Source organism: Nomascus leucogenys, chromosome 8 (genome assembly GCF_006542625.1).
Source record: "Nomascus leucogenys isolate Asia chromosome 8, Asia_NLE_v1, whole genome shotgun sequence".
Classification (NCBI taxonomy): domain Eukaryota; kingdom Metazoa; phylum Chordata; class Mammalia; order Primates; family Hylobatidae; genus Nomascus; species Nomascus leucogenys.
In genome coordinates, this window is record NC_044388.1 from 28249940 (window position 1) to 28277884 (window position 27945).

Sequence of the window (27945 nt, forward strand, 5' to 3'; positions counted from 1 at the left end):
CACTCATACACATCCCCACACTCATACCCCCACACTCATACACACCCCCACACACTCATACACCCCACACTCATACACTCATATACACACTCATACACCACACACTCATACACCCCATACACTCATACACACCCCACACACTCATACACACCCCCCCACACACACATACGCACACACTCATACACACGCACTCATACACACACCCCCACACATACACCCCCACACACATACACCCCCCGCCACACACAGAGGTGCCGTTTCACATAAGTATAATGTGACTAATGTATAGATGACTTAGGACAATGGCAGGTTTTCTACCTTGGTGGAAGCTTCTTAAAATTGTTATCCTTTCTGTTGCAAAATAAACCAAACATGCCTGAAAATGTGTCGCTGACTGCATGTGTTTTTCAGAGCTGGGTCACATTTCTAGCTCTCCTTTGGGAACTGTGCAGGGGCACAAGGTCCCTGTCGCACACCCCTTCATCGTCTGCTCCTGTCTTACCCAGCAGACAGCGTACCAACAGCCTGTGACAACTGATGCTGGGGTATTCTTCTCCCCCGGGTGGTCCTTCTCTGCAGAGGGCGCTCAGGTCTCAGAGTAAAGCAGCCACAATGGTGATCTCTGCTGAGGCCACCCTTCCTCACTCTGCTGGGGGATCCTGCCTACTCCCTCAACACCCTCCCATCCTCTCCAGGTGCCAAATGGCCACACCTCGTGCCCCGTCCTCACCTCTGGCTTGTAGGCTTTCCGGAATCTCGAGGGTCCGTCAGGGCTGAAGACCTGCCCAGGCACACAACTCACCACAGCCGGCAGCCCATTCTCACAGGTGACATTTTTCACGGGATCCAGTGACACCTGGGGGCCCAGCTTGCAGCTGGAGATGTGGGCTTCTGTGCCGGTGCAGTCCATGGAGAATGGCCAGTAGCGCTGCTTCCTCCGTGAGGCAAACATTCTGCAGACGATGGGAGGGGACAGGTGACCAGGGCATCATGACGCCTACCCCGATTCCTTCTGCAACAAGGCAGAACATGAGAGACTGGGCCCTGCTCCTGGAGCTCAGCCCTGCTTCACAGAGGGTCCCAGCTCAGTCCATTCCGCCAGCATTCACTGAGCACCTACTAATGCCTGCACCACACTAGGGACTGTGGAACAGGACCCAGAGGGTGGACAAGGCCTCAGGCAGCTTCCACTCTAGGAAAGAAAGGACTCACTCAATGTGGTGAAATAACAATAATAAGGCCCAGGAACACAGAATGCACAAAGGTATTTAAAACAGGTGAGATCCCTGGTCCTAGAAAACCCCTCATAGTCTAAGGTAAACCATTTGTTTACACTAACTCTTCAGATAATTCCAACATAATTTGTTGTCGTTCTTTTTTTTTTTTTGAGACAGAATCTCACTCTATTCCCCCAGGCAGAAGTGCAGTGGTGCAATCACTGCAACCTCTGCCTCCCAGATTCAAGCAATTCTCCAGCCTCAGCCTCCTGAGTAGCTGGGACCACAGGTACCCGCCACCACACCTAGCTAATTTTTGTATTTTTAGTAGAGACGGGGCTTTGCCATGTTGGCCAGGATGGTTTCAAACTCCTGATCTGAAGTGATCTGCCTGCCTCGGCCTCCCAAAGTGCTGGGATTATAGGCATGGGCCACTGTGCCTGGCCTGTTGTCATTCTTTAGCTTTTTCTTTGTCAATGAGCAGTACAAGCTGATTGCTAAACTCTCCCAATGATATACAAGATTAAATTTGTATTTCCAGTGAGAAACAATGAAAACAGTCTTAAATTACTCCATCTGCTGAATCAAAGTACAATCTGCCTAGTAGTAGAAATTATAATGGTAATGAAACTACTGCTTCCTGCACCCAGGAAGATCAGTGAGGTTGAGGTTGTCTCTGTGCCATATCCTAGGGAAGCCCTTAGCCTGTATTGCTAGCACGTGCAAAGTGTTCCTTTGTATGTTTTTTTTTTTTTTTTTTTCCTGAAACAGTAACCCACTGATAAGTAATAGATTGGCTAACAAACCGGGCGTGGTGGCGGGCGCCTGTGGTCCCAGCTACTCGGAGAGGCTGAGGCAGGAGAATGGCGTGAACCCGGGAGGCGGAGCTTGCAGTGAGCCGAGATTGCACCACTGCACTCCAGCCTGGGCAACAGAGCGAGACTCCGTCTCAAAAAAAAAAAAAAAAGATTGGCTAACAAAAAGGATACTGTACCTCAGTTTCTCATGTCCAAATCAGAAGTAGTAATAGTATCTACTTCACTAGATTGTCGTGACAGTTTATTAGTTGTTGTTGTTTTTTTTTGAGATAGAGTCTCACTCTGTTGCCCAAGCTGGAGGGCTTTGGCGTGATCTCGGCTCACTGCAACCTCCGCCTCCTGGGTTCAAGCAATTCTCCTGCTTTAGCCTCCTGCGTAGCTGGGATTACAGGTACCTGCCACCACGCCAGGCTAATTTTGTATTTTTAGTAGAGACGGGGTTTCACCATGTTGCCAGGCTGCTCTCGGACTCCTGACCTCAGGTAATCTGCCTCCCTTGGCCTCCCAAAGTGTTGGGATTACAGGCATGAGCCACCACACCGGGCCATAAATCTGTAGTTGGAGGTAGTGTCCAAATTTCTGCAAAGTCATATCATTGTAAGGAGGCCTTGGCAGGAGACCACCTCACCCCGTCTGGGTTCCCATGACTCTGGCCCTTTAAGAAGAGGCTAGCACTCTGGAGAGGCTGAGGTCTCCTGCGACCAGGGTGGTCTCAAACTCCTGACCTCAGGTGACCTGCCCACCTCTGCATCCCAAAGTGCTGGGATTATAGGCATGTGCCAGTGCCTGGCCTGTTGTGACAGTTTAAATGAGTTAATACTTGTCATTTAAAACAGTGCCCAGACATAGGAAGAGCTACATAAGAGTTTGTGAAATAAATAAGTAAATAAATAAAACTGTATTTGTTAAAGAAAAAAAAAGAAGAGTGAGAGGAGGGAGGGATTCCATGGTCGGAGTGATGAGAGACAACTTTACGGAAGAGAAGGCTTTAAATTGGGCCCTGAATGATGGTGGGATTTGAAATATGGAGGTCCAGGAAGTCCCTGCTACCTGCTCATGCCGACCCAGCTTTTCAGGGCCCGTGTACTTGTCCCTGCGTGGCAGGACCCAGTGAGATGCCAGAAGGAGCCAGCGGAGGGGCCTCGCTGGGCAGGCTGACCCCGAGACAGGGCAGAGGCGAGGTCCCATCCCTGCTGGTCCAGCAGCCCTGGAAGTACCTCCTTTGTCTCAGGGTGAATGGGATGTGAAGACAGAGGAAGGGCAAATCCTACAGACACAGTTATCATCTCTCCTTAACCCAAATCTGAGACTTGTTACAATTCTAGTGTGCCTGTGAACGCAATGACACGGAATCTTGCTGAGGACTATCTTGGCAAATTCAGGTGCATGCTCACCACAGCGGCAGCCCAGAGAACTGCTCAGGAGGGCTATTAATAATTCCAGGAACCATTGCCCTCCCGACACACTTCCTGCAAGGCCCCTGCACTTGGAAGCCTAGAGCATGTTCCATGACGCCCACACAAGGGGCGGGAGAAGATACTCGGGGGAACACCAGCTGCTCGAGGATTGGCCAGACCTCACCGCCTGCCTTGGCTCAGGAAAACCCCTCTGCTTCCAGCCGTCAGTGAGCGCCACCCTCTCCAGGAACAGATGTCCTGCATTCTAAATGGAGAGTGCAGAGCCCACAGCAAACAACTATCCCCAGCAGCCCGGATCCCTCTGACATCAGCCCCCAGGAATGCGCTGCAGACCCTCTAGCACGTTCAGGCCTCCCAGAGCCTCCCCTCCCCTCCTCCATCCCAGTGTCTCACTGGGGACAGGCCTCTGAGCTGCAGACGGAGGCCCTCGGAGGGTGTAGACAGCCCACCGAGCTCCAGGCCTGGAGACTGGAGGAGTGACTGGAGTGAGTGAGGCAGCCTTGGGTGAAGTGGAGCGGGAAGCCTGCCTATGAAAGAGGCAGCTAGGCCAGTAGCTGGGCTGTAGGAAGAACACGGAGCTGGACTGATTCAACCAAGAGTCCTACCCACCGGTGCTCCTCTTGCCAAGAGTGAAGGCAGATGTCGTGGGATTCTGCCAACTGCTGAGTACATCTATTTCCATGATGCTTTCCGGAAGTGGGGAAATAGCACAGGATGGGTTTGAGATGGACGTAAGCTAAAAACCCATAAGCCCCCACTTTGATGTTCTGGGTCTCCTAGAATTAGTGTCAGCTCAGAACCAGTGGCCAGTAGTCCAAAAGATCTGAGTATTTCCTTTTCTCCAATGCAGGCTCATCTTGGTGAAAGGTGCCTTTGGAGAAAGAATACAGTATAAATTTCTGGCAGGCTACGAGGGTGCTTCCTTGAGGGTACCCAGCCTTTCCCTCATTCAAGAGCTTCCAGTCTGATAAAACTGGCTCAAGTATGGGAATGGATTGAGCGGTCATGACTCTGCTTTTATGATTCGGGACAGATTTTTGTTTGCTTGACCTAGAAGTTTTCTGCTTATACAGATTAAGTACGAACTTAGTAGGCTTCCTGTCTATTTCACTTCGAGGAACATCATGATCAACCAGCCAACACCACAGGTCTGCAGCAGTCAGACTGCCTGCTGCTTTGATTCCACTGTCCAATAGGGTCAGCACGTCCACCTTGCCTTCGGTAGTACTACAGCCACGGGGCCCCTGCCGCCCTGGAGCCAATTACTCCCGTCGCATTCAGGTTACTGGTTCGGTGGCTGCTGTTCCTGCTGTGAGGTCTGGCCTTCAGAGAAGAGTGATCACAGCTCCTCAGGGAGGCTGGGGCTCCTTTCATATATTTACTTCTCACTGTCAAGGTGAAAGGCGTGTCTTCAGGAGCTTCCCAGTGTGGGTGAGGAGGTCTTAAAGGTAAGATCCCCTCTAACATCCAACCTCCCTAAGCTTTTGAATTCTGTCCTCTACACACAACGGAGGCAGGGTCAGCATTTCTACTCACTCACTGTGGGCCACACTTTGGTCCACATTTCAGCCAACCAACCAGGCAAACCCCTGGAGGCCTAACTTCCTGAGCTGCAACATTAAATGCAGAATCTCTGCTTAGAGAGCTCATTTCAATTAAATGATGTCAATATTGGGATCCTACTTTCGGGAGAACAAAATTATGAGTACAAAATGCTCCCTTCCGGCACCAGGAATGGGGGCCTGAAGTTTAAGCTTCATTAGCTTCAAGGTACATGCATTGCACCCCAGCCCGGTGTGGAAGTCAGTGCCACGGCCACACCAATCAGAGAGCAGGCCTTGGTGAGGAGCCCCTGACTCTACTTTTGGCAAGCCTGTGGCTGCAGAGACCTCTGGGGTGTGTGCAGGTAACTGGAGGGCATTAGTCCATTCTCATGCTGCTAATAAAGACATACCCGAGCCTGGGTAATTTATAAAGGAAAGAGGTTCAATAAACTCAACAGTTCCACATGACTGGGGAAGCCTCACAAACGTGGCGGAAGGTGAAGGAGGAACAAAGGCACGTCTTACATGACAGCAGGCAAGAGAGCGTGTGCAAGGGGAACTGGCCTTTATAAAACCATCAGGTCTCATGAGACTTATTCACTATCATGAGAGCAGCATGGGAAAGACCCACCCCCATGATTCAGTTACCTCCCACTGGGTCCCTCCCACGACGTGGGGTTATGGGAGCTACAATTCAAGATGAGATATGGGTGGGGACACAGCCAAACCGTATCACTGGGGGAAGCAGAGGTGCTGAGGAAGAGCTGCAGTTGGCGGCCAGGGGACAGCTCTAAGGCTTCCGAGTGGCCACCAGCCCAGCAGGTTCACAGAGGGAGCCAGTCCAGTAAGGCAGCAGTGGGGTGGGGGACCCTCGGGGGTTAAGCAGGTGAGCTTCCAAGGCTATAAGGTCCTTCAGGGGCCTTGGTGGATATATGGAGATTACTAACTCCATCCCAGACTGAGAATTACTTTGAAAATAATTTCCTGCATAGAGTGGGCAGTGCTGCATGGCGGGAGGGAAGGGGTCCCTTCCTGAGCCTCAGAGGTGTGCTGCCAGCAATAGCAGCCACAGGCTGTAGGAAGAGGGAAAGGGACATGGGAAAGATGCAACCGGAAGCCACTGCTTCAAGGGCCAGGCAGGGTGGTGGTCCTCAGTCTGCCTTCCAGTCCTCTGCAGTCCTCAGCCTCTGAGCAGGGCCTGTGGCTATCCCCAGCCCTCAGACTGGCCAGTGCTTCTGAGCTGGCCCTACCCCTGGGAGAAGAGGAGCTGCAGCGGGGCCAGCAGGTGGAGACTGCTGGGTGGTGTTCTCCCTGAAGCAGACCTGGGCTGTCTTACAGGCTCTGCTGGGTGTGGGCTGTGACATCCTGAGTCACTGCCCTTCAGGCCTCTTCCATGTTCTCTTCCATGCAGACCCAGGGCTTAGGCCAGTGGTCTCTGAGCTTTACCATTCCCTAGGAGTCCTAGCCCTTTGCTGGCAGCTCAGCCCCGACAGCCCACCGAGGCACAGAAAGTCTTCCCAGCACTTTCTCTTTGGGGCACATGTAGGCCTAACTGTCAACTGAGTCCCAGAGATGAACATAAAATGAGAGGGACAAGCTGAGAAGGTCGTGCTTCCCTTACCACTCCTCCGCTAGCAAGGCCGCCCCACCTCTCCAGCTAGAAGGCTGCAGGAGGGGCTGGTTTCCAGCAGCTTCTGTTCTTCATCTCCCATCCTGCAGACAGCACCACCCACCACCCCCTCCTTGGATCGCTCTTGGCCTTGGAAGCCTTGTCTTCCCCGTCCTTGAAAAGGCAAAGCCACAGACGCGAGGGTGGGAGGGGCAGGATGGGGGTTCCAATCCAGCATGTGACAAGATTACCCAGCGCCCAGCTGCCGAAACTGGCCTGAGATCAACTCCTCAAAAGCCGAGAAGGACTCTGGACTGGCCACAGTTGGGAGATGTCTTCCAAACGCCATCTGAACAAGGCGCATGCTATCCAGCTCAGAACAGCAGCCAGGCTGGGGGCACTGGTAGGGCCAGCCATGTAGGAAGCCTGCCAGGGAGGGGGTTTGCTTTTCTTGGCTCCAACGGGTAAGAAAAGCTGAGAAGGTGTCACCAAGGAAGGAGTCGGGTGGGAGTTCTCCAAAGTATTCAGAGGACGGAAAGGTCTGGGCCATGTCTGGGGACTGGAATCACCATCGTGGCCAGCCTGCGGTGTTGTGTGCTCACCCAAATGGGCAGCTCTGCAGCTGCACTCATCCACCCATGTGAGGGGCTGGGGGCTGGGACAAAATTACGGCCCACCCCATCCAGGCAGGGCTGGGGCAGGGTCAGGGAGGGATATGTGGTCTGCCCGGCACCCCAGGGAGCTGGCAGGTGGAGCTGGGGCTTCAAGCCAGGTCTCCTGACATGGAAGCCACGTCTTTTCTTCCTCTGATTTGGAAGGAAAGAGACAGTGCTGAGAGTCTGCACTCTCTAAGAGTGTGGACCCTATAGCTGGACACAGGGGACCTCCAGAGGCCAGGGTGTGCGTGAGGCCTGGATCTGCCCCTTCCTGGTTCTACCACCTTTCTCCAGTTTACTCAACTCTAAAACAGACTCCTATTTCCCAGTGGTGTTGTGAGGATTAAATGACTGAGAATAGTGCCTGTCACATTATAAGTCTTTAGTAAAGCCAAGCTAGTATTCCTATCATTATTAAGAGGAAGGAGGAACACCCCATGACCAACCAAGTATACGCCAGCCATCAGCTTGTTGGGGTGCTGGAATCCTTCCACTGGACACCCCTTAAGTCAAAATGACTCCAGGTTCTGTCCCTGTCTACTTCTTTCCCCTATTGGGAAATATGAACCTTAGAGATCATCCCAGCATTGTCAGATTTAACTGGGATTGGATGAAGTGAACTGCATGGACCAGTGTCTCAATTACCTGCTGCAACTTCCAGATTTCTCCGAAAAATCATTTGCCAAGGGCAAGTAAACATTTCTTCTTAAGTTGGTGTTGTCTCTGCCCGGCCTGACCAGGGTATTGCCCTAGCCTAGCTCGTGCAGTCCCTGAGCTGGCCGGCAGCACCCTGAGCTGGGGTTCTCAGGGCTGGGGGCACCTTGCATCTCACTTCTGCAATATGCCCTCCCTCAGGCTACTCTAGGGATTAGGGTCTATCTCCTGTAGATATGTGAGTTCCTCAAGGGTAAGGATGCCAGAGGGCGCCCTTGAACTTGGCACCTGGCCCGGCCCAGGGGCTCTGTGCAGACTGCCTGCAGGGACACCAGCTTGCCTGGCCATGCCTGGCCAAGGAAAGGCCACTGCCAGGGCGGACTCTTTTAACCAGGTAGGCAGGGCGGATACCCTCAAATCACCCCTTTGGTGCAGTCCTCTTACTTGTACACTTTGGTGTTGTATGTCCTCTCCCCAGGGAAGCCGAACATGCCACAGACCACACGGGAATTCTTGGCTGTCCAGTGCTTGTCACAGATCTGCTTCCAGGTCTTGCCCTCCTTCACCTCCACATAGCCCTCCATCACTGGGGTGCGCCTGCGGTAGGTTGAGAGGATGGCTCGAATCCGAATGTCCTCCACCTGGATATTCAGGTTCTGGGAAGAAAGAGGCGTGGAAGGAGAGGGTTACCCTTCTGGCCTGGCTGCAGAGACACCAGGCAACCAGTACTTCTTTAGCGACTACGGGCCGGGCCTGTCGCTGGCCTGCCTGTGCCCTCGGGCCCTGCAGTGAGCTCTGGGCACCCCCAAGGGGCACACGGCCCAAGCTGTAGTTAGAAAGCGCTATGCATGGGAGATAGTGAGGCTGAAAGGACCCAACAGGGAGTGGGGTGACCTGGAACAGTCAGAAAAGACTCAGAGACCCCATGGGCTTCTCCTACATCCGAACCTAAGATCTTGGAGACCAAAGGGCAGCAGCCTCCTCCTGCACAGGCCTCGAAATAAACGCACGGGAGAGAAAGCGTTCTTTGAATGTGGATTTTGCATTTCACTCCAAAGTACGTGTGTATGTGCCTGTGAGTGTGTCTGTGTGTGTCTCCCCGATTCATCTTTCAGTAAAACTTGAGTTTCAGATAGAGGAGCCCCAGATGTCCTGAAGCTGGTGGTGCCACCCTGCAGACTACCTCATACCCCAGGGGTAGGCATTCCTCTATTCAAAAATCCTTAGAGAGGCCTGAGAGAAGGAGCAGGGCTTAGAAAGAAAGGAAGCAGAGATTCCTGGTGTTGAGCGTGCTGTGTGCAGAGACCCACACCTGCCTGGCAGGGATCAGGGAGATAGGGTTGGGGACAACTATTTGGCTGCAGCAAGCAAAGGAGAGACTGCAAACACTTTGAGCCCCTTGGAGGGTTCCCTTCCCACACCCACCCCACTCATCTATCTGTGGAGTAAAGGACAGGTGTTGGAGTCAGGGTTGGAAAGATTGATTGGCAAGGTCCTTTGGGAGGAAGTGGAGGAGGCCTGGAGGGGCATGGGCGGGAGGAAGGCGCCTGCCTCCCTGCCATGTGGGCGCTCCTCCTCCCTCGACGTGGAGCTGGAATGTCCCTGTGCCACCTAGACCTGAGTCCTGGGGATCTGGCAGGAGAGGGGACCTCAAGAGGCCAAGGTAGATGAGAGGAGAAGAGGTTCCCTGGAGTTACAGTGGCACTTTTTAATGCCTTTCCAAGACATGCCGTAACAGGCTCCAAACTTCACAGACGCTCCCTCCTGAATCACTCATGACCAGCCATCACCGGCTCTTGCAACAGTCCCTGACTGAGTCCCTGCCTCCGTCTGTCTGCCACAGGGCCAGCCACCAAAGAGCCTCTTTTTTTTTTTTCTTTTTTTTTTTTTTTGGGACGGAGTCTCGCTCTGTTGCCCAGGCTGGAGTGCAGTGGCATGATCTCAGCTCCCTACAAGCTCCGCCTCCCGGGTCCACACCATTCTCCTGCCTCAGCCTCCCCAGTAACTGGGACTACAGGCACACGCTGCCATACCTGGCCAATTGTTTGTATTTTTAGTAGAGATGGGGTTTCACCATGTTAGCCAAGATGGTCTCAATTTCCTGACCTCGTGATCAGCCCGCCTCGGCCTCCCAAAGGGCTGGGATTACAGGCGTGAGCCACCGCGCCCGGCCTTTTTTTTCTTTTAATTAATTAATTCTTATTCTTTTTTGAGGCAGGGTCTCACTCTGTTGCCTAGGCTGGAGTACAGTGGTGTGATCAGGGCTCACTGCAGTCTCCATATCCTGGGCTCAAGCGATCCTCCTGTTTCAGTCTCCCAAGTAGCTGGGAGTACAGGTGTGCACCACCACGCCCAGCTAATTTTAAAATATATTTCAGAGATGAGGTCTCACTATGTTGCCTAAGCTGGTTTCGAACTCCTGGCCTCAAGGCATCCTCCCACCTCGGCCTCCCAAAGTGCTGGAATTACAGGTATGAGGCACTGCAGCCGGCTCTTTCTAAAACACAGATCTAACCTTGTCCCTTGACTAGCTCCTCTTTGTCTATGCAATACCCTAATATTGAGCAAGATGCTCTCAGCCATTCAGGACTGATTCCACCTATACCTCCAGCCCTCTCACTGTCCCCAGCTTCACATGGATCCGCAAACACCATGAATTGCAGAATATAATAGCAACAGCTACCGCAAAGCACGCACCAGGTGCCCAGCCCTATGTGAAGTGTCTTCCTTGCGTTCTCCTACTTAACCCTTGCACGCTGTAATGAGGTGGTTGATAGCTACTGCCATCCCCACCTTACAGATGAGAATACCAGCTGACTCCAGTTCCCTCCCTAGGGCCATCCCGAGGTGCAGTGGAGGACACACACACTGTGAGCAGGCCAGGGACTGGGAGGTGGGGCTGGTCCAAGCAGGGCTGGAAGGCAGGAGGAACCCAGCACCCCGCTGCTCCAGCCCTGTCCAGCCAAGATGCAAATGAACCACGAGTCTGAACAGAACCATTCTTTGGGTGCCCAGGGATTCATGTCTCCTCGCATGGGCTTCAGGGTCCACAGCCAGGCCCTGCCCTCAGGTCCTGCAAGGCGGTGGAAAGTATGTGGGCCTGGAGTGATGGCACTTGGCTCCGTTTCCTTTCCACCACAGCAGAAGGAATGCTGCCAGGGGCAGGATTATGCCTTCCAGCCTGGATCCTGGATCCTTTACAGCCCTCATTCAGGCCGCAGGACCCGTGCCACCAAGACACGTGGACAGGGGTGAGCCAAGAAAGGGCCTGAGGTCTAAACCCAGCCCACGCGCCGGCCCTCTTCTGTCTCTTCCCACCTCGGGAGGCTGGGCTGGAATTCCAGTGTGTAACTGTCATGCCCAGAAGGAAAGTTACTGCCTAGCATCAAGCCTGCACTTTACGGGGCAGGCGGCCCGGGCTGACCTTCAGTTCACAGATCCTTTTCCCTGCATTGGGCAGCAGTGCAGGCTCGCTGCAGGGAAGGTGTGACCCCCAGCACCTGGCCGCCACAGGAGGAGGAAGAAGGCCTGGCTGGAGGAGCTCAGCAGACCCCGCTGGAAAGAGCTACGCAGGCCTGAGGCCAGCACACGCCAACCCAAACGCCAAGGGAGCTTGCGCTCGTTCCTGCAATGATGCGGGACAGGTTCCTCCACTGAATATGGCTGGTGGGGAGAGCCCCGGGGGCTCCACGATGAAGGCAATGCAGCCTGGAGAAGAGAAAGGGCTAGCACCAGGGGTCATTAACCTCATTCTTCCACCGACTCACTGCATACGCGTTTATGCCTCTCTGTGTATGTGCATGGTGGTGTGTGCTTGATGTTCTGTGTGTGTGGTGTGTATCTTTGTGTCTGTGTGTGGTGTGTATCTCTGTGTCTTGTGTGTGTGCACGGGGGTATATGCATGATAGTATGTTTCTGAGTGTCTGTATGTCCATGTGTCATATGAGCCCCTGTATATGTCTCTGTGTGTGTCTCTCTGGGATTGTGTGTCTCTGGGATTGTGTGTCTGTGTGCATGATGATGTATGCATGACAGGGTTGTGTGTGTGTGCCTGTGTGTCATGTGGGTCTCTGCGTACTCTCTCTGTGTGTATGTGTCTATGTCATATGGGTCTCTGTATATATAAAGTGTGCATTTGTTTGTGTGTCTTGTGGTGGAGGAAATTCTGAAAGGATCTTTTTCCTTGCAAGGCCTTAGGAAAACAGTCAGGACACCCTTCGCACTCCTTCCTTCAAACTGGACCATCTTCTCTTCTTCTCCCTCCAAAGAACCAAAGCCTTTCCCGTCTTTAAGGCTCAAATCCACCTTATTCATTCATTTAACAAAATTCAGTCTCTGCCCTCCTTGGGCCTTGCTGGGCTTCCTCCTTACACCCCAACCACAGCGCCCTGTCTCAGCTTTGAATAATGACAGCTATGGGCATCATTTATCAAACACCAATTAATTGCAGGCTAGGTTCCATACAGAAAACTTTACATCCACTCCATTATTCAATCCCCATGGCAGCTTTCAAGATGGCTCATGGTCCACCTGTTTAGAGGTAAAAACATGATAAATCTTGGCAAGCTTCTGGAAGTTATCCAAGTTCACACAGCCAATAAGAAGGTAAACAAGTATGCAAATCGAGTTCTGACTCCAAACCCGTGCTCATAATGACTACTGGTCTCTGAGCAGTCCTCATCTCATGCCTGTGTCCAATACATTGCCTGGTACTGAGGGTGACTCACCCAGGGCAGTGCCCAGGGCTCAGAATTCTGGGTGTCCCCTTCAGCCAGCTGAAGGGTGCTGGTGCTGTGCACATTGGAAGCCCAGCACCCCACGTTGAGCGGGAGTGGGTCAGACTGGATTGTGTACGTGAGGGGAGAGCCGGGCTCCCGGCATTCTTGTCTTCAGGCCAGCGGGAGGAGGCAGGGAAGCCCTCTGGGAAACACATTCGGTGCTCAAACTAGCTAACCAGCTCACAGAGACTGAGTTAGACCTCTTAGAAAACCCCCACACACACACATAACCTCTCTCTTTACTTCACTGCTGTGGAATCCCTTCCATAACCACAAGTGTTAGGATATTTTTTGCCCCAGGAGTTCAGCCCCAAAAGTGAAGAGAAAGTGTGAAATATTAAAATATACACATATCTTTTTTTCTTTTTTAAATGAAAGGCACTCTAGACTTGCTAGTTTAAAATTCAGCCCCAGCCGGGCGCAGGCTCACACCTGTAATCCCAGCACTTTGGGAGGCCGAGGCAGGCGGATCAGGATGTCAGGAGATTGGGACCATCCTGGCTAACACGGTGAAACCCTGTCTCTACTAAAAATACAAAAAATTAGCCAGGCATGGTGGTGGGTGCCTGTAGTCCCAGCTACTTGGGAGGCTGAGGCAGGAGAATGGCGTGAACCCGGGAGGCGGAGGTTGCAGTGAGCTGAGACCATGCTACTGCACTCCAGCCTGGGTGACAGAGCGAGACTCTGTCTCAAAAATTAAAATAAAATAAAATAAAATAAAATAAAATAAAATAAAATTCAGCCCCAAATGCCAGAAGCTGGTCAAGCACCCTGCACATATTAAAATTCAAGCTAAAACCTGATGCTATCCCTCTTGCCAGAGACAACAGTGCACCCAGGCCTCCAGAAAGCTTCCCTCCAAGAAAGACACAGAAACTCCGGGATGTGTGGTCCTCAGAGCTCATCACATCCTCCGGCAGGGCCTGAGGCTCTGGGAGTGATTTGCACCCGTTCCCAGAGGGGGAAACCAAGGCACAGCCAGACAAGGGACTTGTCACTTCAGCCGGAGAGGAAGGGAGCTCTGGGCTCTGACTCTCGGGTTTATGCCTGAATGACATTTAACATTTGCAGCATCTGTCCATGACTTGCAAATTCCAGAATGCGATAGTCTGGGGCTGTCGCCAATAAGGAAAAATCACCCATTTTGAAAGTCTAGCTGGAAGTTGCATCAGGGAAAGGTACAAGGAGAAGCAAGTCAAGCCAGCCAGCCTACATGAATCCACATCACAGTCGCTCTAAACTCTCAGCACTAGGCACGTTGGCAAGGCCGGGTCTTAGCTCAGTGGTCTTTCTCCTTCCCCCTGTTCTAGAAGTCATAATTTAGTATCAGCCCAGGCTTTCTGACCTGAGAAGTCATCCTGAGGGTGAGGAGGGGTGGCGGGGACAATGCTGGGAAGACATAACATCATGCCAACATCTCAACGAGAATGCATGAGTGTCAGCTCTAGCCAGCCTCTGCTCACCTCGCATGCAGCCTCCCACAACCACCAGCAAGTTCCTACATCTTCCTCTCAGAGCCTGCAGCTTTCTTACTTTGGCTATTTAAAAACAAAACAGGGCAGGGCGTGGTGACTCACGCCTCTAATCCCAGCACTTTGGGAGGCTGAGGTGAGCAGATCACTTGAGGTCAGGAGCTCAAGACCAGCCTGGCCAATATGGTGAGACCTTATCTCTACTAAAACAAAACAAAACAAAAAACAAAACAAAACAAAACAAAACAAACACACACACACACACACGCACGCACGAAATAGCTGGGTATGGTGGTGCACGCCTGTAATCCCAGCGACTCAGGAGGCTGAGGCAAGAGAATCACTTGAATCCGGGAGGTGGGGATTGCAGTGAGCCAAGATTGCATCACTACACTCCAGCTGAGATGACAGAGCAAGACTCTATCTCAAAAATAAATAAATAAATAGGTGGGGTGTGTTGGCGCATGCCTGTGATCCCAGCACTTTGGGAGGCTGAGGTGGGCGGATTCTTCGAGGTCAGGAGTTCGAGACCAGCCTGACCAACATGGTGAAACCTCGTCTCTACTAAAAATACCAAAAAAAAAAAAAAAAAAAAAATTAGCCGGGCATCTGTAATCCCAGCTACTTGGGAGGCTGAGGCAGGAGAATCACTTGAACCCGGGAGGCAGAGTTTGCAGTGAGCTGAGATTGTGCCACTGCACTCCAGCCTGGGCGAAAGACTGAGACTCCATTTCAAAAAAATATAAATAAATAATAAAGACAAAACGGGCTGGGTGTGGTGGCTCACACCTATAATCCTCATGCTTTGAGAAGCTGAGGCAGGGGGAGGGCTTGAGGCCAGGAGTCCAAGACCAGCCTAGGCAACAGAATGAGACCTCATTTCTAAAAAAATAAGTTAAAAAATTAGCTGGGCACCAGCGATCTCATTACTGGGTATATACCCAAAGGATTATAAATCATGCTACTATAAAGACACATGCACATGTATGTTTATTGCAGCACTACTCACAATAGCAAAGACTTGGAACCAACCCAAATGTCCATCAATGATAGACTGGGTTAAGAAACTGTGGCACATATACCCTAGAACTTAAAGTATAATTAAAAAAAAAAAAAGAAAATGTGGCACATATACACCATGGAATACTGTGCAGCCATAAAAAAGGATGAGTTAATATCCTTTGCAGGGACAAGGATGAAGCTGGAAACCATCATTCTGAGCAAACTATCACAAGGACAGAAAATGAAACACCACATGTTCTCACTCATAGGTGGGAATTGAACAATGAGAACACTTGGACACAGGGAGGGGAACATCACACACTGGGGCCTGTCGTGGGGTGGGGGAAGAGGGGAGGGACAGCATTGGGAGAAATACCTAATGTAAATGACGGGTTGATGGGTGCAGCGGGCCAGCATGGCACATGTATACCTATGTAACGAGCCTGCACATTGTGCACATGTACCGTAGAACTTAAAGTATAATAAAAAAAAATTAGCTGGCCACAGTGTCACCTGCCCATAGTCCTAGCTCCCAGGAGGCTGAGGTGGGAGAATCACTTGAGCCCAGGAGTTTGAGGCTCCAATGAACTAGGATTGTGCCACTGTACTCCAGCCTGGGTGACAGAGCGAGATCTTCTAAGAAACAAAACAAAACAAAACAAAACAGTGGCCTCCCAGATACAGACCCATGCCCCAGCTGCCAGCTTGACACCTTCCTCAGCACCTGAAACCAAACACATCCAAGATGCCCTCAACTCTTCCTCTTTTCATCGAGTCATTGAGGGATGCTCCTGCCTGTAGCTTTGCAGACCTTCGTGACCGTCTCTCTTCCTCACTCATGCGCCCATTAAGCCCTAGCCAGACCTTCTTTGCCCTTCTGTCAGCTTGCCATTCCCACTCCCAATTCTCAGTCAGCTGTGCAAGGAGAATCATGGGAGCATAAGAAGGGGGTGATAATGTCGTCATATCACCTAGGCCTGCGCTGTCTCCTCGCCTCTGGTTTCTTCTCCCATCCGTTCATCCTCTTTGACCACAGTGCATTCAAGGATCTTGCTCAGATCTTCCTGGTGGCGCCTCCGCGTTAGGCCCACACCCTGCCATTCTCTGTCCCTTCTTTCTACCTATCAGAATCCTGCCAATCCTCAGGGAAAATGTTATTCATCCATTCAAAAATATTTGTCCAGTGCTACCATGTCCCAAGTGCTGTGTGACACCCTGAAAGGACAGATAGGCATGGTCCTCGCTGTCACGAGGTCCCTAATCTAGAGGAGGAGAGGCGGCACCAGCATCTCCGTGAAGCCCCCTCCCCTGCCCCCAAATAGCACATCCACACGTTTGATTTCTTCTTTATTCCTCCAGCACTGGTGTTCTGGTGACTCATTGAGTTCTTGGCTTATACTGACTGTCTTGTGCTAGGGTTTACTTTTCCACATCCTTTTGCCATTCCATTGGACTGTGAATCCCCTAAGGGCAAAACTGTGCCTTATTCATTTTTGTATTACCCACACAGTAAGAAACTATTACTGGTTCCTTCCAACCATGTTTGAGGACCCACTATAGCCAGACACAGAGTGGGTCCTCAAACATGTTTGGAAGGAACCAGTAATGATTTTTTCAAAATCCAACAACAGGAGTTTAGCTTAGCTAGACATGCTGAGCGCCCAAGTCCAACATTTTAATAAAGACTCTTTTTATTCTTTGTTTAATGCAAAATAAACAGTTGCGCAGTCCTCATCTCTCTTCCTAACATAAGCATGACTTGTGTGACTTATGGATAGACAGGAGAACATCTGTGCTTTGTCCAGGCATCCTTTTGTCACCTGAGCTCCCTAACACCCTCTCCCCTTTTCCCTTGAGATCTGACATCAATAAATAGTTACTGAACTGATCCTCAGCACACAGTTAGATGGCTTGGCTAAGTGTGTACTATCTGTACACAGTATGAAGCATGCTGTACTCCAGGAGTCTGGCTATGTTGTAATCATCCCCTTTGGATGATCCAGTCAGAAACTTAGTTTAAGAGGCTGCTGGGGGACTGGACGTGGTGGTGCACGCCTGTAATCTCAACACTTTGGGAGGCCGAGGCGGGCGGTTCACCTGAGGTCAGGAGTTTGAGACCAGCCTGGCCAACATGGGGCTCTACTAAAAATACAAAAATTAGCCCGGCGTGGTGGCACACACCTGTAATCCCAGCTACTCAGGAGGCTGAGGCAGGAGAATCACTTGAACCCAGGAGGCGGAGGTTGCAGTGGGCCGAGGTCACGTCATTGCACTCCAGCCTTGGCGACAAGAGCGAAACTCCATCTCAACAAAAAATAAGCTGCTGGTAACATTCTTTAGCCTGTGACTTCTTGATGGAAGAAAGTGACAGAGGAAAGGCATTTCAACAATTTCTGTTCCTCAGCTCTAGGTGATAGATGCCAGTAGGGGCCTGGAGAGCTGAGGTCATGTTACCACCACCAAAGGAAAGAGCCGGTAATCTGTTGGGGCCTTCCTCCTATAAATCAAAAGCTTTGCAACACTGCTGGAAAACTGAATGCTCTGTGTTTAATTTTCCAAGCAGGTAGCCACTTGGGTAGGTAACAGAGGCTGCTTTTTTGGAGAACGGGCAAGCCCTGCTGTCGGCAGGAAGCCGGCGGGACACCTGCTCCAACAACCAGCCCCTGTGACCCAGCAGTTCCTCCTGTCCTGGTCAGGCCCGACCACCCACCACACAACCTCGTGGTGAATCTGCTGGTTCTCTTCACAGCCATCATCACCATGGTAACACAGTCATGATGCATGAGACTGTTTCTCCACTGCTGGATGGTAAGCTCAGGGTGGACAAGATGGTCCATTCCATCAGTCCCTTTATCCTCATGTCTAGTGTAGGGTCTGGTGCTGAATCGAAATGTATCGGTGAATGAATAAACAGATCCTTAGCAACAGGCTCCTGGGGATGGGTGGGGGGATTCCTTGGCATTGACACCCAGCATGGCTGAGGTGACTCAAATAAGCCACTTAGGCTCATTGCAGAACCAGGCTGACTGCTGCCCACTCCGCCCTAGTCACGTCACCAGACCTCCCTGTAGAGTGGATCTGCCCACCCAGGGCAGGGAGAGGCTTTCTCCAGCCCACCTCAAGCCCCCACTTCCTCCAGATAGCAACTGCCCCACAGGTTTCCTCATTCACCTCTCTCTTTTCCAAACTGCCATGCAATTGAGCACCTAATCACATTCTTCAAAGTTTGAGTACATCCCGTTAACTTATTTATTTCATCCAAAACAAATTATAAGCCTCCTTATTCATGTACAATCTAACAATAGAATGTTATGTATTGGTTTATTTCATCTCACAAAGAGTTATAATGGTATTTATACTTTTCAAAGCATTGTATCTGCAACACCCAGGCTAGAAACCAGGTTCCCATCTGTTAGCCACATACACACCCTTTTGCATTTCAGATTTTCAATTGGGAAAATAGGTCACCTTAGAACTGCTTGCTTTGTGTGTCCCTTTTGGTAGCTGGCAAGCCCTGGCTACATATAGGCTCTTAGTAAATAGAATCGCGGAATGTGAGGGCTAGACAGGACCTCTTTTTTCTTTTTTTTAAATGGAGTCTCACTCTGTCGCCCAGGCTGGAGTGCAGTGGCACGCTCTTAGCCCACTGCAACCTCCACCTCCCGGGTTCAAGCGATTCTTGAGTAGCTGGGACTACAGGCGTACACCACCATGCCCAACTAATTTTTTGTATTTTTAGTAGAGATGGGGGTCTCATCACGTTGGCCCAAGCTGGTCTTGAACTCCTGACCTCAAGTGACCCACCCACCTTGGCCTCCCAAAGTGCTGGGAATACAGGCGTGAGCCACTGCGCCCAGCCCTGGACAGGATGTTATACATCCTGTTGCCCAAGAAGGGGGAGAGACAAAACCCAGGAGAGCTAAATCTGATTGTCCAGCCAGACAGTTCAGCAAAACTGAGAGTTCAGAGGCTGTGGGCCTCCACCATGGGTCCTTCTGCCCTTGCTGAAAATGAAAAGTCTGGCACAAACTACCCCCTGGCTACCATTTCTCTTCCTCCTACAGAGAGAGGCCATCCAGCTACCCTGTGACCATCCGGGAATGGGGCCTATATTTAGGCATGGGGGGACCACTACCTTCTAAACTGCACAGAGGTGAAAATAGGCCCCTTTTTTCCCCAAACCACCCAGTGCAACCTCTCTGGTGGGAGTCAGGGGAAGGATGAGATTCCTGGCTGCAAAGGGTTCAGACTTTTCAGAAGCCCTTCTAGAGACCTTTCCCTTTTAGGTTGAAGCCCTCCACCCTCTGCCGCCCCCAGACAGACAGAGCTGCTGCTGGGAGGCCAATGCTGAAACATTTGGCAGCTGACTGTGACTAATAAAAACCTGGACCCAAGGCATTTAAAAAATTCACAGCAGCCTCAGTCTCTGTGGTTAAGATGAGAAGAAAGGGCTTTTTCAGGTCTCAGCGTCCTTCCAGAAGAACGCGAGAGTGCGGAGAGTGGGGGACCAGGTTCTCCCCTTGGGTGGAAACAAATGGCTTTCTCCTCGTTCTGTCCTTATTGTCCCTCTGTTGGCCCCTCAAGACCTCCTGGGCTGCCCACTTTCACGAATGGGAAACTGAAGCTTGGAGGTCACTCAGGGGATAGGCAACACCTAAATCTCACAGCCTGGGGATTTTTTTCCAATCAGTTCCGGCAATGGAATTGCTTTTTGCAAAAGAGCCTTTAAAGGATGGGTAAGGAAGACGGTGGGGTGGGGTGGGGAGGGGTGGGGTGAAGAAAAAAGACCAAAACGTTCCCTGATCTAACAACACACAGCCCAGCCATGAGGCTTCCTGCGAGCACATGACTGGGCAACGTGCGGAGCAGCCGGGGAGCAGAGGTTTACTCAGTAGGGCATCTGGATTTGTCATCTTTCCTTATCTAATGCTTTTTCCAACTGGTCTACCCGCCACAGGCAGGAAACAAAGCCTCTCAATTTAAGAAGCTCTGAAATCCTGGGAGGTTTGGTTGGGGCTCTGTTTGCCAGGTTTAAAAGAGATCTGTTCGTTTGGAGCCAAGAGTGTTTCACATTTGCTTATTTGCTCCTACTTACCTCCTTTTAAGACAGTTTTGAGGATTGACCTAAAACTGATTTTCTTTATATCCAGACAAACTTCTGTTTTATAGGACAGTGTCCAGAGGCCCAGGAAGGGTCAGTCACTGGACATACAGCTATGAGCTCCAGTCTCCACTGGGACTGGAACCCGGGGGTCCTGCCTTCAATTCTGGAGTCTGAAACTGAGAATATACAATTAGATAAGACGGCACAGCCTGTATCAGAAAAGGAGAAAACTGAGAACCTGCCTGGTTAATTTCCCGGATGAAATAAACCAAGCCTAGTGATTCAGTGGTAGGATTAACCCAGGGCAGCACTTCAGAGTGCTTTTAAAGCACTTTTACAGAAATCATCTGATTTTTTTCCTCTATAGAATATTTAAAACTACCTTGTAAATGATGAATGCACACTATGTCATTCTGATGGAGAAACCATTGCCACTGAACTGTAGGCTGTCACAGCTGGAAGGGATTGAATTCAACCCACTCGACATTTGCCCAGTTGTTCTGGATGCTGGTCCAAAGGCAGGTTAGGGTACAAACCTGTGAACTTTCCCTTGGTGGGGTCACTTATATGAAGAAGGTGTGATTTTTTTTTCCTTCTATAGAGGGGAATTTACAAACTATCAGGAGCCCCCAAGGATGCTCCAAGCAGCTATAAGAGTCCAGGGAAGCACAGTTAGCTCATTAAGTGAAATTCCATCAGCCAGGCCCCAGGGCTTAGTGACTCATGCCTCTGGCATTCCAGAGTAGGATGAATTCGGTCTAGACTGATGCAGTTTTCTTCCATTCTCTGCTTTGGGAATTCCAGTGCACTCTGGAGGAAGCATGGGTCGTGAGGGTCATCTGTAATGATCTGTGACCTGTCCCCCATCTCCAGGGGTTAATGAGGGTGAATGTTACAGAACCCAGCCCACACCCTTGCAGAGTAGGCATGTGAAGGGATGCGGGTGCCCTCACCACATTCATTGGCCCAGTGGTCTACGACCGGGGTCACAAGATACAGAGAAATCATTCACTGACATTTCATTCCTGGCCACTTTTGAATTTGCCCCTTCCAAACTGGGGAAAGTCGAGGGAGGGCTTTAACTCTCACACTTTGATATGAAGAGTGAAAAGTCCGCACCTGGTTTTAAAGTCAAGGCCATCAGGTGCTGGAGAAAAGGCAAAGAGAGAACCCAAGCACACAATACACATGCTGGTTGGCATCCCTTCTCTCTCTCTCTCTCTCTCTCTCTCTCTCTGTGTTCTCACACACACGTGATCCCAATTTACACATGGTGCGCAATGTCAATATCCAGCTGGGCACACACTATGTGGGATGAGTGCATTTTCCCAGACACTGAGTAACAAGGGTCTTGAAACTTGGCAATCACTTAATCCCACTTCCCTCCCCATGTAGGCATCTGACCACAATATTCCTGGCAGGATGCTGTCTAGTTCATGCTTGAGTTCCTCCACGGACAAGTAGCTCACCACTAACTTAGGGTAGAGCTATCTACTGCGGGGCTTCCACTGAGCCTGAGATCTATCTCCCATCACGCTCCTCTCCGCCTTGGCTCTGGGAGTTGGAATATATATATATATATATATTTTTTTTTTGAGACAGAGTTTTGCTCTTGTTGCCCAGGCTGGAGTGCAATGGCACCATCTCGGCTCACTGCAACCTCCCCCTCCCAGGTTCAACCTCGCCCTCCCAAGTAGCTGGCATTACAGGCATCTGCCACCATGCCCAGCTAATTTTGTGTTTTTAGTAGAGACGGGGTTTCACCATGTTGGCCAGGCTGATCTCAAACTCCTGACCTCACATGATTTGTCTGCCTCGGCCTCCCAAAGTGCTGGGATTACAAGCGTGAGCCACCGCATCCGGCCGGGAGTTGGGATACATTCTAAACATTCTTCTGCATGGTAGTATTTCAAGTATTTGAAGAGAACCATCTCCCCCCATATCTCTTTCCTTGACAAAAAACTTCATTTCCTCGTGATATGGTTTCCAGATTTGTCTCCATCCTATTGGCCTTTCCTCTGGTGAGCTGGTTAAGATCTGGATCCAGAACTGAACCCTGCAGTCAGTGACTGGTCCAAAAGGCAAAGAGCTTAGGGAAGTAATTCTTCTATCTGTAAAGCAGTTGACATTCACTTTTTTTTTTTTTTTTTTTTTTTTAGCAGCCCCATCATACTCTTGGCTGATACTGAGCTTTTAGTCAACCACTGCCACTTCAAAGATTTGTTCTTTTTATTTTTTTTGAGACAGGATCTCGCCCTGTTGTCACCCAGGCTGGAATGCAGTGGCATCATCATGGCTCACTGCAGCCTCCACTTCCTAGGGGCAATCAATCCTTCCACCTCAGCCTTCCAGGTAGCTGGGACCACAGGTGCATGCCACCATGCCAGGTTAATTTTTTTAATTTGGTAGAGACACAGTCTTGCCATATTGCCCAGGCTGGTCTCAAACTCCTGGGCTCAAGCAATCTGCCCACCTCTGCCACCCAAAGTGCTGGGATTACAGATGTGAGCCACCACACCAGGCCTTTTAAAAAAAAAAGAGCAATGTTTTTTTAGTTACTCTCCCTAAAGTCTGCACTCCTGTGACTGTTTTTTTCCCCATGAACTTTGATATAGGACCTTCTATTCATCCCTAATATGTTACAGCTTGGGCCCATTATTTTAACCTACAGCAGTTTCTCTGAAAGTTCATTCCATAATTTTATACTCCAGCAATCTCTCCTAGTTTTGTATCTCCCATAGATTTTATCAGTATACCTTTTCATTTCCATGAACATTCCTGATCCATGATGGGGAGGCCGGAACAGAGCCCTAGGGCTCACCATTAGAGACCATCCACTCTGTTTACACAAATTAGTCAGCAGTTCACCCTGGGTATCGTCAGTCAGTGTGTTCATGACTTCACCCAACTGCACGTCCACCAAAGCTACGTCTCTTCTTCTTATCCACAAAAATTTAATAGCAGGCATTTCTGTAGCTGAGAGGAATGATCCTATGACTTCAGCTACTGACACAGGCCATTCCAGAAGGTATTTTGGAGAAACGTCTCGGCATCCCATAAATATCCCACGTAGGTGGTCCAGGCGGTTCTCCACCCATCAGGCCAGCACTGCCAGTAAGCATGAGCCTTAGCCACAAAGCCCTGGATGCAAGAATCTTCTGGCAACTCACGGAGGTTCTCCCCAGACATCCTGAGGTCTAGGCCCTTTCATGACCTACTTTCAGCGGCTACCAAAGGGAAGAAGTTGCAGGGGACTGATCATCAATGAAAGTTCCCTCAGTCTCTGTGGTTGGGCCAGAAAGCTTCCCCCTGGCTCGTGGTCACCAGCCTGATCTGTCTGACAGCAAGAGGGAGGCCTTCTAGGAAAATGCAGAGCGTGTAAGGCTGTGGATGTCACCTGGCCTTTTAAGCCAGACATCTCCATAGGTTGCCCTCTCTGGGTTTCGGGAGATTTGTTAAGGCCCATGCTCCTTGCCTTGGAAGGATCCCCAGCTTTCTCCAAGGTGTACATCTTGTCTTGCAGGTTGTAAGGGCTGGAGGGCAAGGGCCATGTTTTCTTTCCCTACCGGTGTCCCAAACCAGCAGGTACCCAACAAATGCCCAGAATAAAGGTAGGGGCTAAGTTTTCCCATCATGGAATCTCAGCACTTCCAGAGTAAGAAAGTTGTTTTTTTTTTTTTTTTTTTTTTTTTTTTAGATGGAGTCTCACTGTTGTCAGCTCAGGCTGGAGGGCAATGGCGGGATCTCGGCTCACTGCAACCTCCGCCTCCCAGGTTCCAGCAATTCTCCTGCCTTAGCCTCCTGAGTAGCTGAGATTACAGGTACCTGCCACCATGCCTGGCTAATTTTTGTATTTTTAGTAGAGACGGGATTTTACCATCTTGGCCAGGCTGCTCTTGAACTCCTGACCTCAGGTGATCCACCCACCTTGGCCTCCCAAGTGCTGGGAATTACAGGCATGAGCCACCGTGCCCGGCCTTTTTCAGTCTTTTCTGTGTTTATTCCACCCCATGAAAGTTCTGCTTTTGAAATGACCCATCTTATTTTGCCCTGGAAATATTAAGCATTGGAACTGGCACTTAGTAGGTATTCAACAAACATTTATCTAATGAAGTGACACTCGGAGTCCTTTTTCCAAAATCATTTTTTTTTTTCTAATGGCAGACGAGCCTTCTCATCATTTTCTCAACACAAAGCTCACTGATGTTTTGGCCTGTCTTTTTTTTTTTTTTTTCAAGCCATCAATGACTTTCTTATGCCAAGAAGCCTGGGTCTTCACTGGACACTCCAAGTAGATTATCCTGAGGTTCTAGGTTGAACAGAGGCCCATCCAAGATGTTACAAGTCAGCTCATGGTCCTATCAGGCAGGACAAGCTGTGAAGAAATTATTTGCTTCCATGTGCTTCTCATTGCTGTTTAGCTTAATATTTTATCCTGGGAGATTCTCCACCTAAGGGGATAACAATTTCTGGCTCGCATTTCTGGGGAGAAGAAAATTTGGGAGTTGGAGATGTTGTTCCCATTAGGTACCTAGAATTTATCTATTGGATACAATGATGCATAAGATATAGCCCCTGCCCTCTGGGAGCTTCCAATCTCATGGGAGAGATAAGATCCATATAAGTGGGGGCTAATTATTGCTCATGAGGTTATAAGGAATGAAGATGGAAAATTTTGTGAAACTGGGTTGGACAAGCCCATCCGTCAGATCATAAACTTCATGGTAAAGAAAGCAAAGCTGTCATCAGTGACTGAAGACTGACGAAAGTATATCAACTCCATCACAATCTCTCTAGTTATCTTCAATAAAATAGCAGCATTTGACAGGTGTCGACCAGATGCAGTCTCCTCCACAGCTGAGAGAAGCCTGGAAATCCTTTTCCATGCTATACTGCAGGCTTGGACAAATTCCCAGCACACTTGGGAACATATATGGAGAGAGGACTGTGTGAGCCATGACAGTAAAGGCCACAGTGTTGGGAGAACTTCCTCTAGAGCCCAGGTAGGGCAATTTCAAGTCACCTTTCCTCTGCATTAGTGCTGGGGTCAGCTGGAGGCTGAAGCACAGCGAAGGTTCCTTGGTCTGGATTTGGGGCAGATCCCATAATCCTTTGGGGGTGGCATCTGACATGTTCCTTGAGGACAGGAGTGTTAGCTGCCAATTCCTCCTGTCCTGAGCCCCACATATGTTGCATATAAGAGTAATGTAATAAGTGTTTGTTAATTTGTTTGGGTAAAGAATTTGCTGGAAAGCTAACCCTGAAATTTAGCCATAAATGTAGATTTTCAAATGCTGAAATGATCAGTCTGGAAACATCAGAATCATCTGGGGCTGCTTAAAGAAAAATAACCTGGTTCCATAGCAGGAGATTTTGAGTCAGCAGGTCAGTGGGGAGGCCCCAGTACCTGCATTTTTTTTTTTTTTTTGAGACAGAGTCTTGCTGTGTCACCCAGGGTGGAGTGCAGTGGTGCGATCTCGGCTCACTGCAAGCTCCGCCTCCTGGGTTCATGCCATTCTCCTGCCTCAGCCTCCTGAGTAGCTGGGACTACAGGCGCCCGCCACCACACCCTGCTATATTTATTTTTTTTTTTTGTATTTTTAGTAGAGACGGGGTTTCACCATGTTAGCCAGGATGGTCTCCATCTCCTGACCTCGTGATCCGCCTGCCTCAGCCTCCCAAAGTGCTGGGATTACAGGCGTGAGCCCCTACACCCGGCCCAGTACCTGTATTTTTAAAGTGATTCCAATCCTCAGCTACACTGGCCAGTGGCAGCCAGCTTCCAAGATGGCCCCAGCAACCCTATCTTTTGTCACATGTTTGTGTAATCTCCTCCCACTCTCTACCAGGGTTGGTCTGTGTGACCCATAGAATACGGCAGAAATGATGGCCTATCACTTCCAAGATTAAGTTATGAAACATGACTTCCATCCTGTGTTCTTTCTCTCACTCTCCTTTGCCTCACTCACTCTGAGGGAAGACGACCACCATGTCCTGAGGCCACTCAGGCAGCCTATGAAGAGGCCACACAGAGAAGAATGGAGGGCTGCAGTCTACAGCTAGCAAGGAACCACAGCCTGCCAACAACCATAAGAGCCTGCATGGGAGGGGACCTTCCAGCCCCCACTGACAGCCTGAGTGCAACTCCATGAGAGACCCTGAGCAGAATAAAGTAGCTAAGCCACCCCTCAATTCCTCACTCTCACAAACTGTGTGAGATAATAAAGATTCACTGTTTTCAGCTGCAAAACCTGAGGGCAATTTGTTATGCAGCAATTGATAACTAATACATTTTCCCACCCAAAGGGCAAGCTCCTGAGCATGGCACAGGAGGTGTTTCATGCCCATCTTTCCAGCTTCGGTTAACTCTACTCCCAGATGCACCCTCCCCTGAGATCACGCTCTGCTTATCCCAGCCCAACCTTCACACCTCTGTGCCTCTGCCCATGCTGTTCCTTGTGCCTGGAACGCCCTTTCCCCATGGATGGGATTCCCTTCTCCAGAAATCCTTCCCTAAACTACCCTTGCATCTAATCCCACTGGGTGAGGTACCCTCCTTCCTGCTCACACACACTTCTTGAAATCAATACGCAAAAAGCGAGTTGCATGGAAGAGGAAAAATGTTTGCATGAAGGAGACATCAAGAACACATGACTTGCCTCTATCTGGTTGATCAACGAATTGTCAAATTTGAACCCAGGAATCCTTTTGTCGCTGCACACCACACCGACATCCTCCGTGTGCTTGCAGTCGGTGACGCCCCAGCCATTGGAGGTACATGCTGCAAGCGTCGCCTCGTTGCCAGTACAGTGGAGATTGTCTAACCAGATGGGCCCTGAGGGAGGCAGAGAGGAGAGAAACCAAGTGCTGTGTCAATGCAGGTCTGAGTCTTTGCAGGGCACCAGTGTCTTACATGGAAAGAGAATTTTTTCTCTAATTTTGGCAGCTGTGTGTGGCCATCAATTTATTATATTAAGATATTGCACATAACTCTAAACCATGGGGATTCCTGGCCCACAGTAAGCACCTGATGTGATCTGGGGATGTAGTAGGTTGAACATGATTAGGATAGAAGTTAGATTTAAGCCCAGAAGTTGCATGGGATAGTGGAAAGTGCGGGGCTTTGGGTACCAAGCTGGGTTTGAGTTCTTGTTCAGCCACTTAGCAGTATAACCTTGGTCAAGGGCCCTTTTTCTTATCAGTAAAGTGGGGCTAACAATGACACTTCAGCTGCACAGCTGTGTGTAGATTAGAGATACTTCGAAGCATGTGCCTAGTTCATTGCTGGCCATAGTTACTAAAAACAGTGATGATGATGATGATGTTTTAGTGACACTGATTATGGCATAAGCCAGTCTCACCTTCCATCCGTAGCAGAGGCTGAACTCTGACCCTTCAGGGAAAAAGTAAACTCTCCTGCCACTGAAGGTTTGAGGTTTGTTTTGTTTTTTGTTGTTGTTGTTGTTAGGGTCTTGCTCTGTCGCCAGGCTGGAGTGCAGTGGCGCGATCTCGGCTCACTGCAACCTCCGCCTCCCAGGTTCAAGTGATTCCCCTGCCTCAGCCTCCCAAGTAGCTGGGACGACAGGCGCATGCCACCAAGCCTGGCTAATTTTTTGTATTTTAGTAGAGATGGAGTTTCACCATGTTGGCCAGGATGGTCTTGATCTCCTGAC

The 27945-nt window shown here is 50.1% G+C and overlaps 1 protein-coding gene and 1 long non-coding RNA gene across 2 annotated transcripts in view; one reads left to right on the top strand and one right to left on the bottom strand.

Moving 5' to 3' along the window:
- The window catches only part of LOXL2 (lysyl oxidase like 2), a 103840-nt gene that overhangs the window by 33208 nt on the left and 42687 nt on the right, over positions 1-27945 (bottom strand). The window contains exons 3-5 of the mRNA XM_030816982.1: positions 26932-27107; positions 8361-8572; positions 731-953 (exon numbers count right to left, since the gene is read on the bottom strand). Coding sequence (XP_030672842.1) covers positions 731-953; positions 8361-8572; positions 26932-27107 — 611 coding nt within the window. The remainder of the gene's footprint in view (positions 1-730; positions 954-8360; positions 8573-26931; positions 27108-27945) is intronic.
- LOC115836328 overlaps positions 3672-27945 on the top strand; it is a 29233-nt gene continuing 4959 nt past the window's right edge. Inside the window, exons 1-2 of the long non-coding RNA XR_004031304.1 lie at positions 3672-4901; positions 8395-8518. This is a non-coding gene — a long non-coding RNA (uncharacterized LOC115836328). The remainder of the gene's footprint in view (positions 4902-8394; positions 8519-27945) is intronic.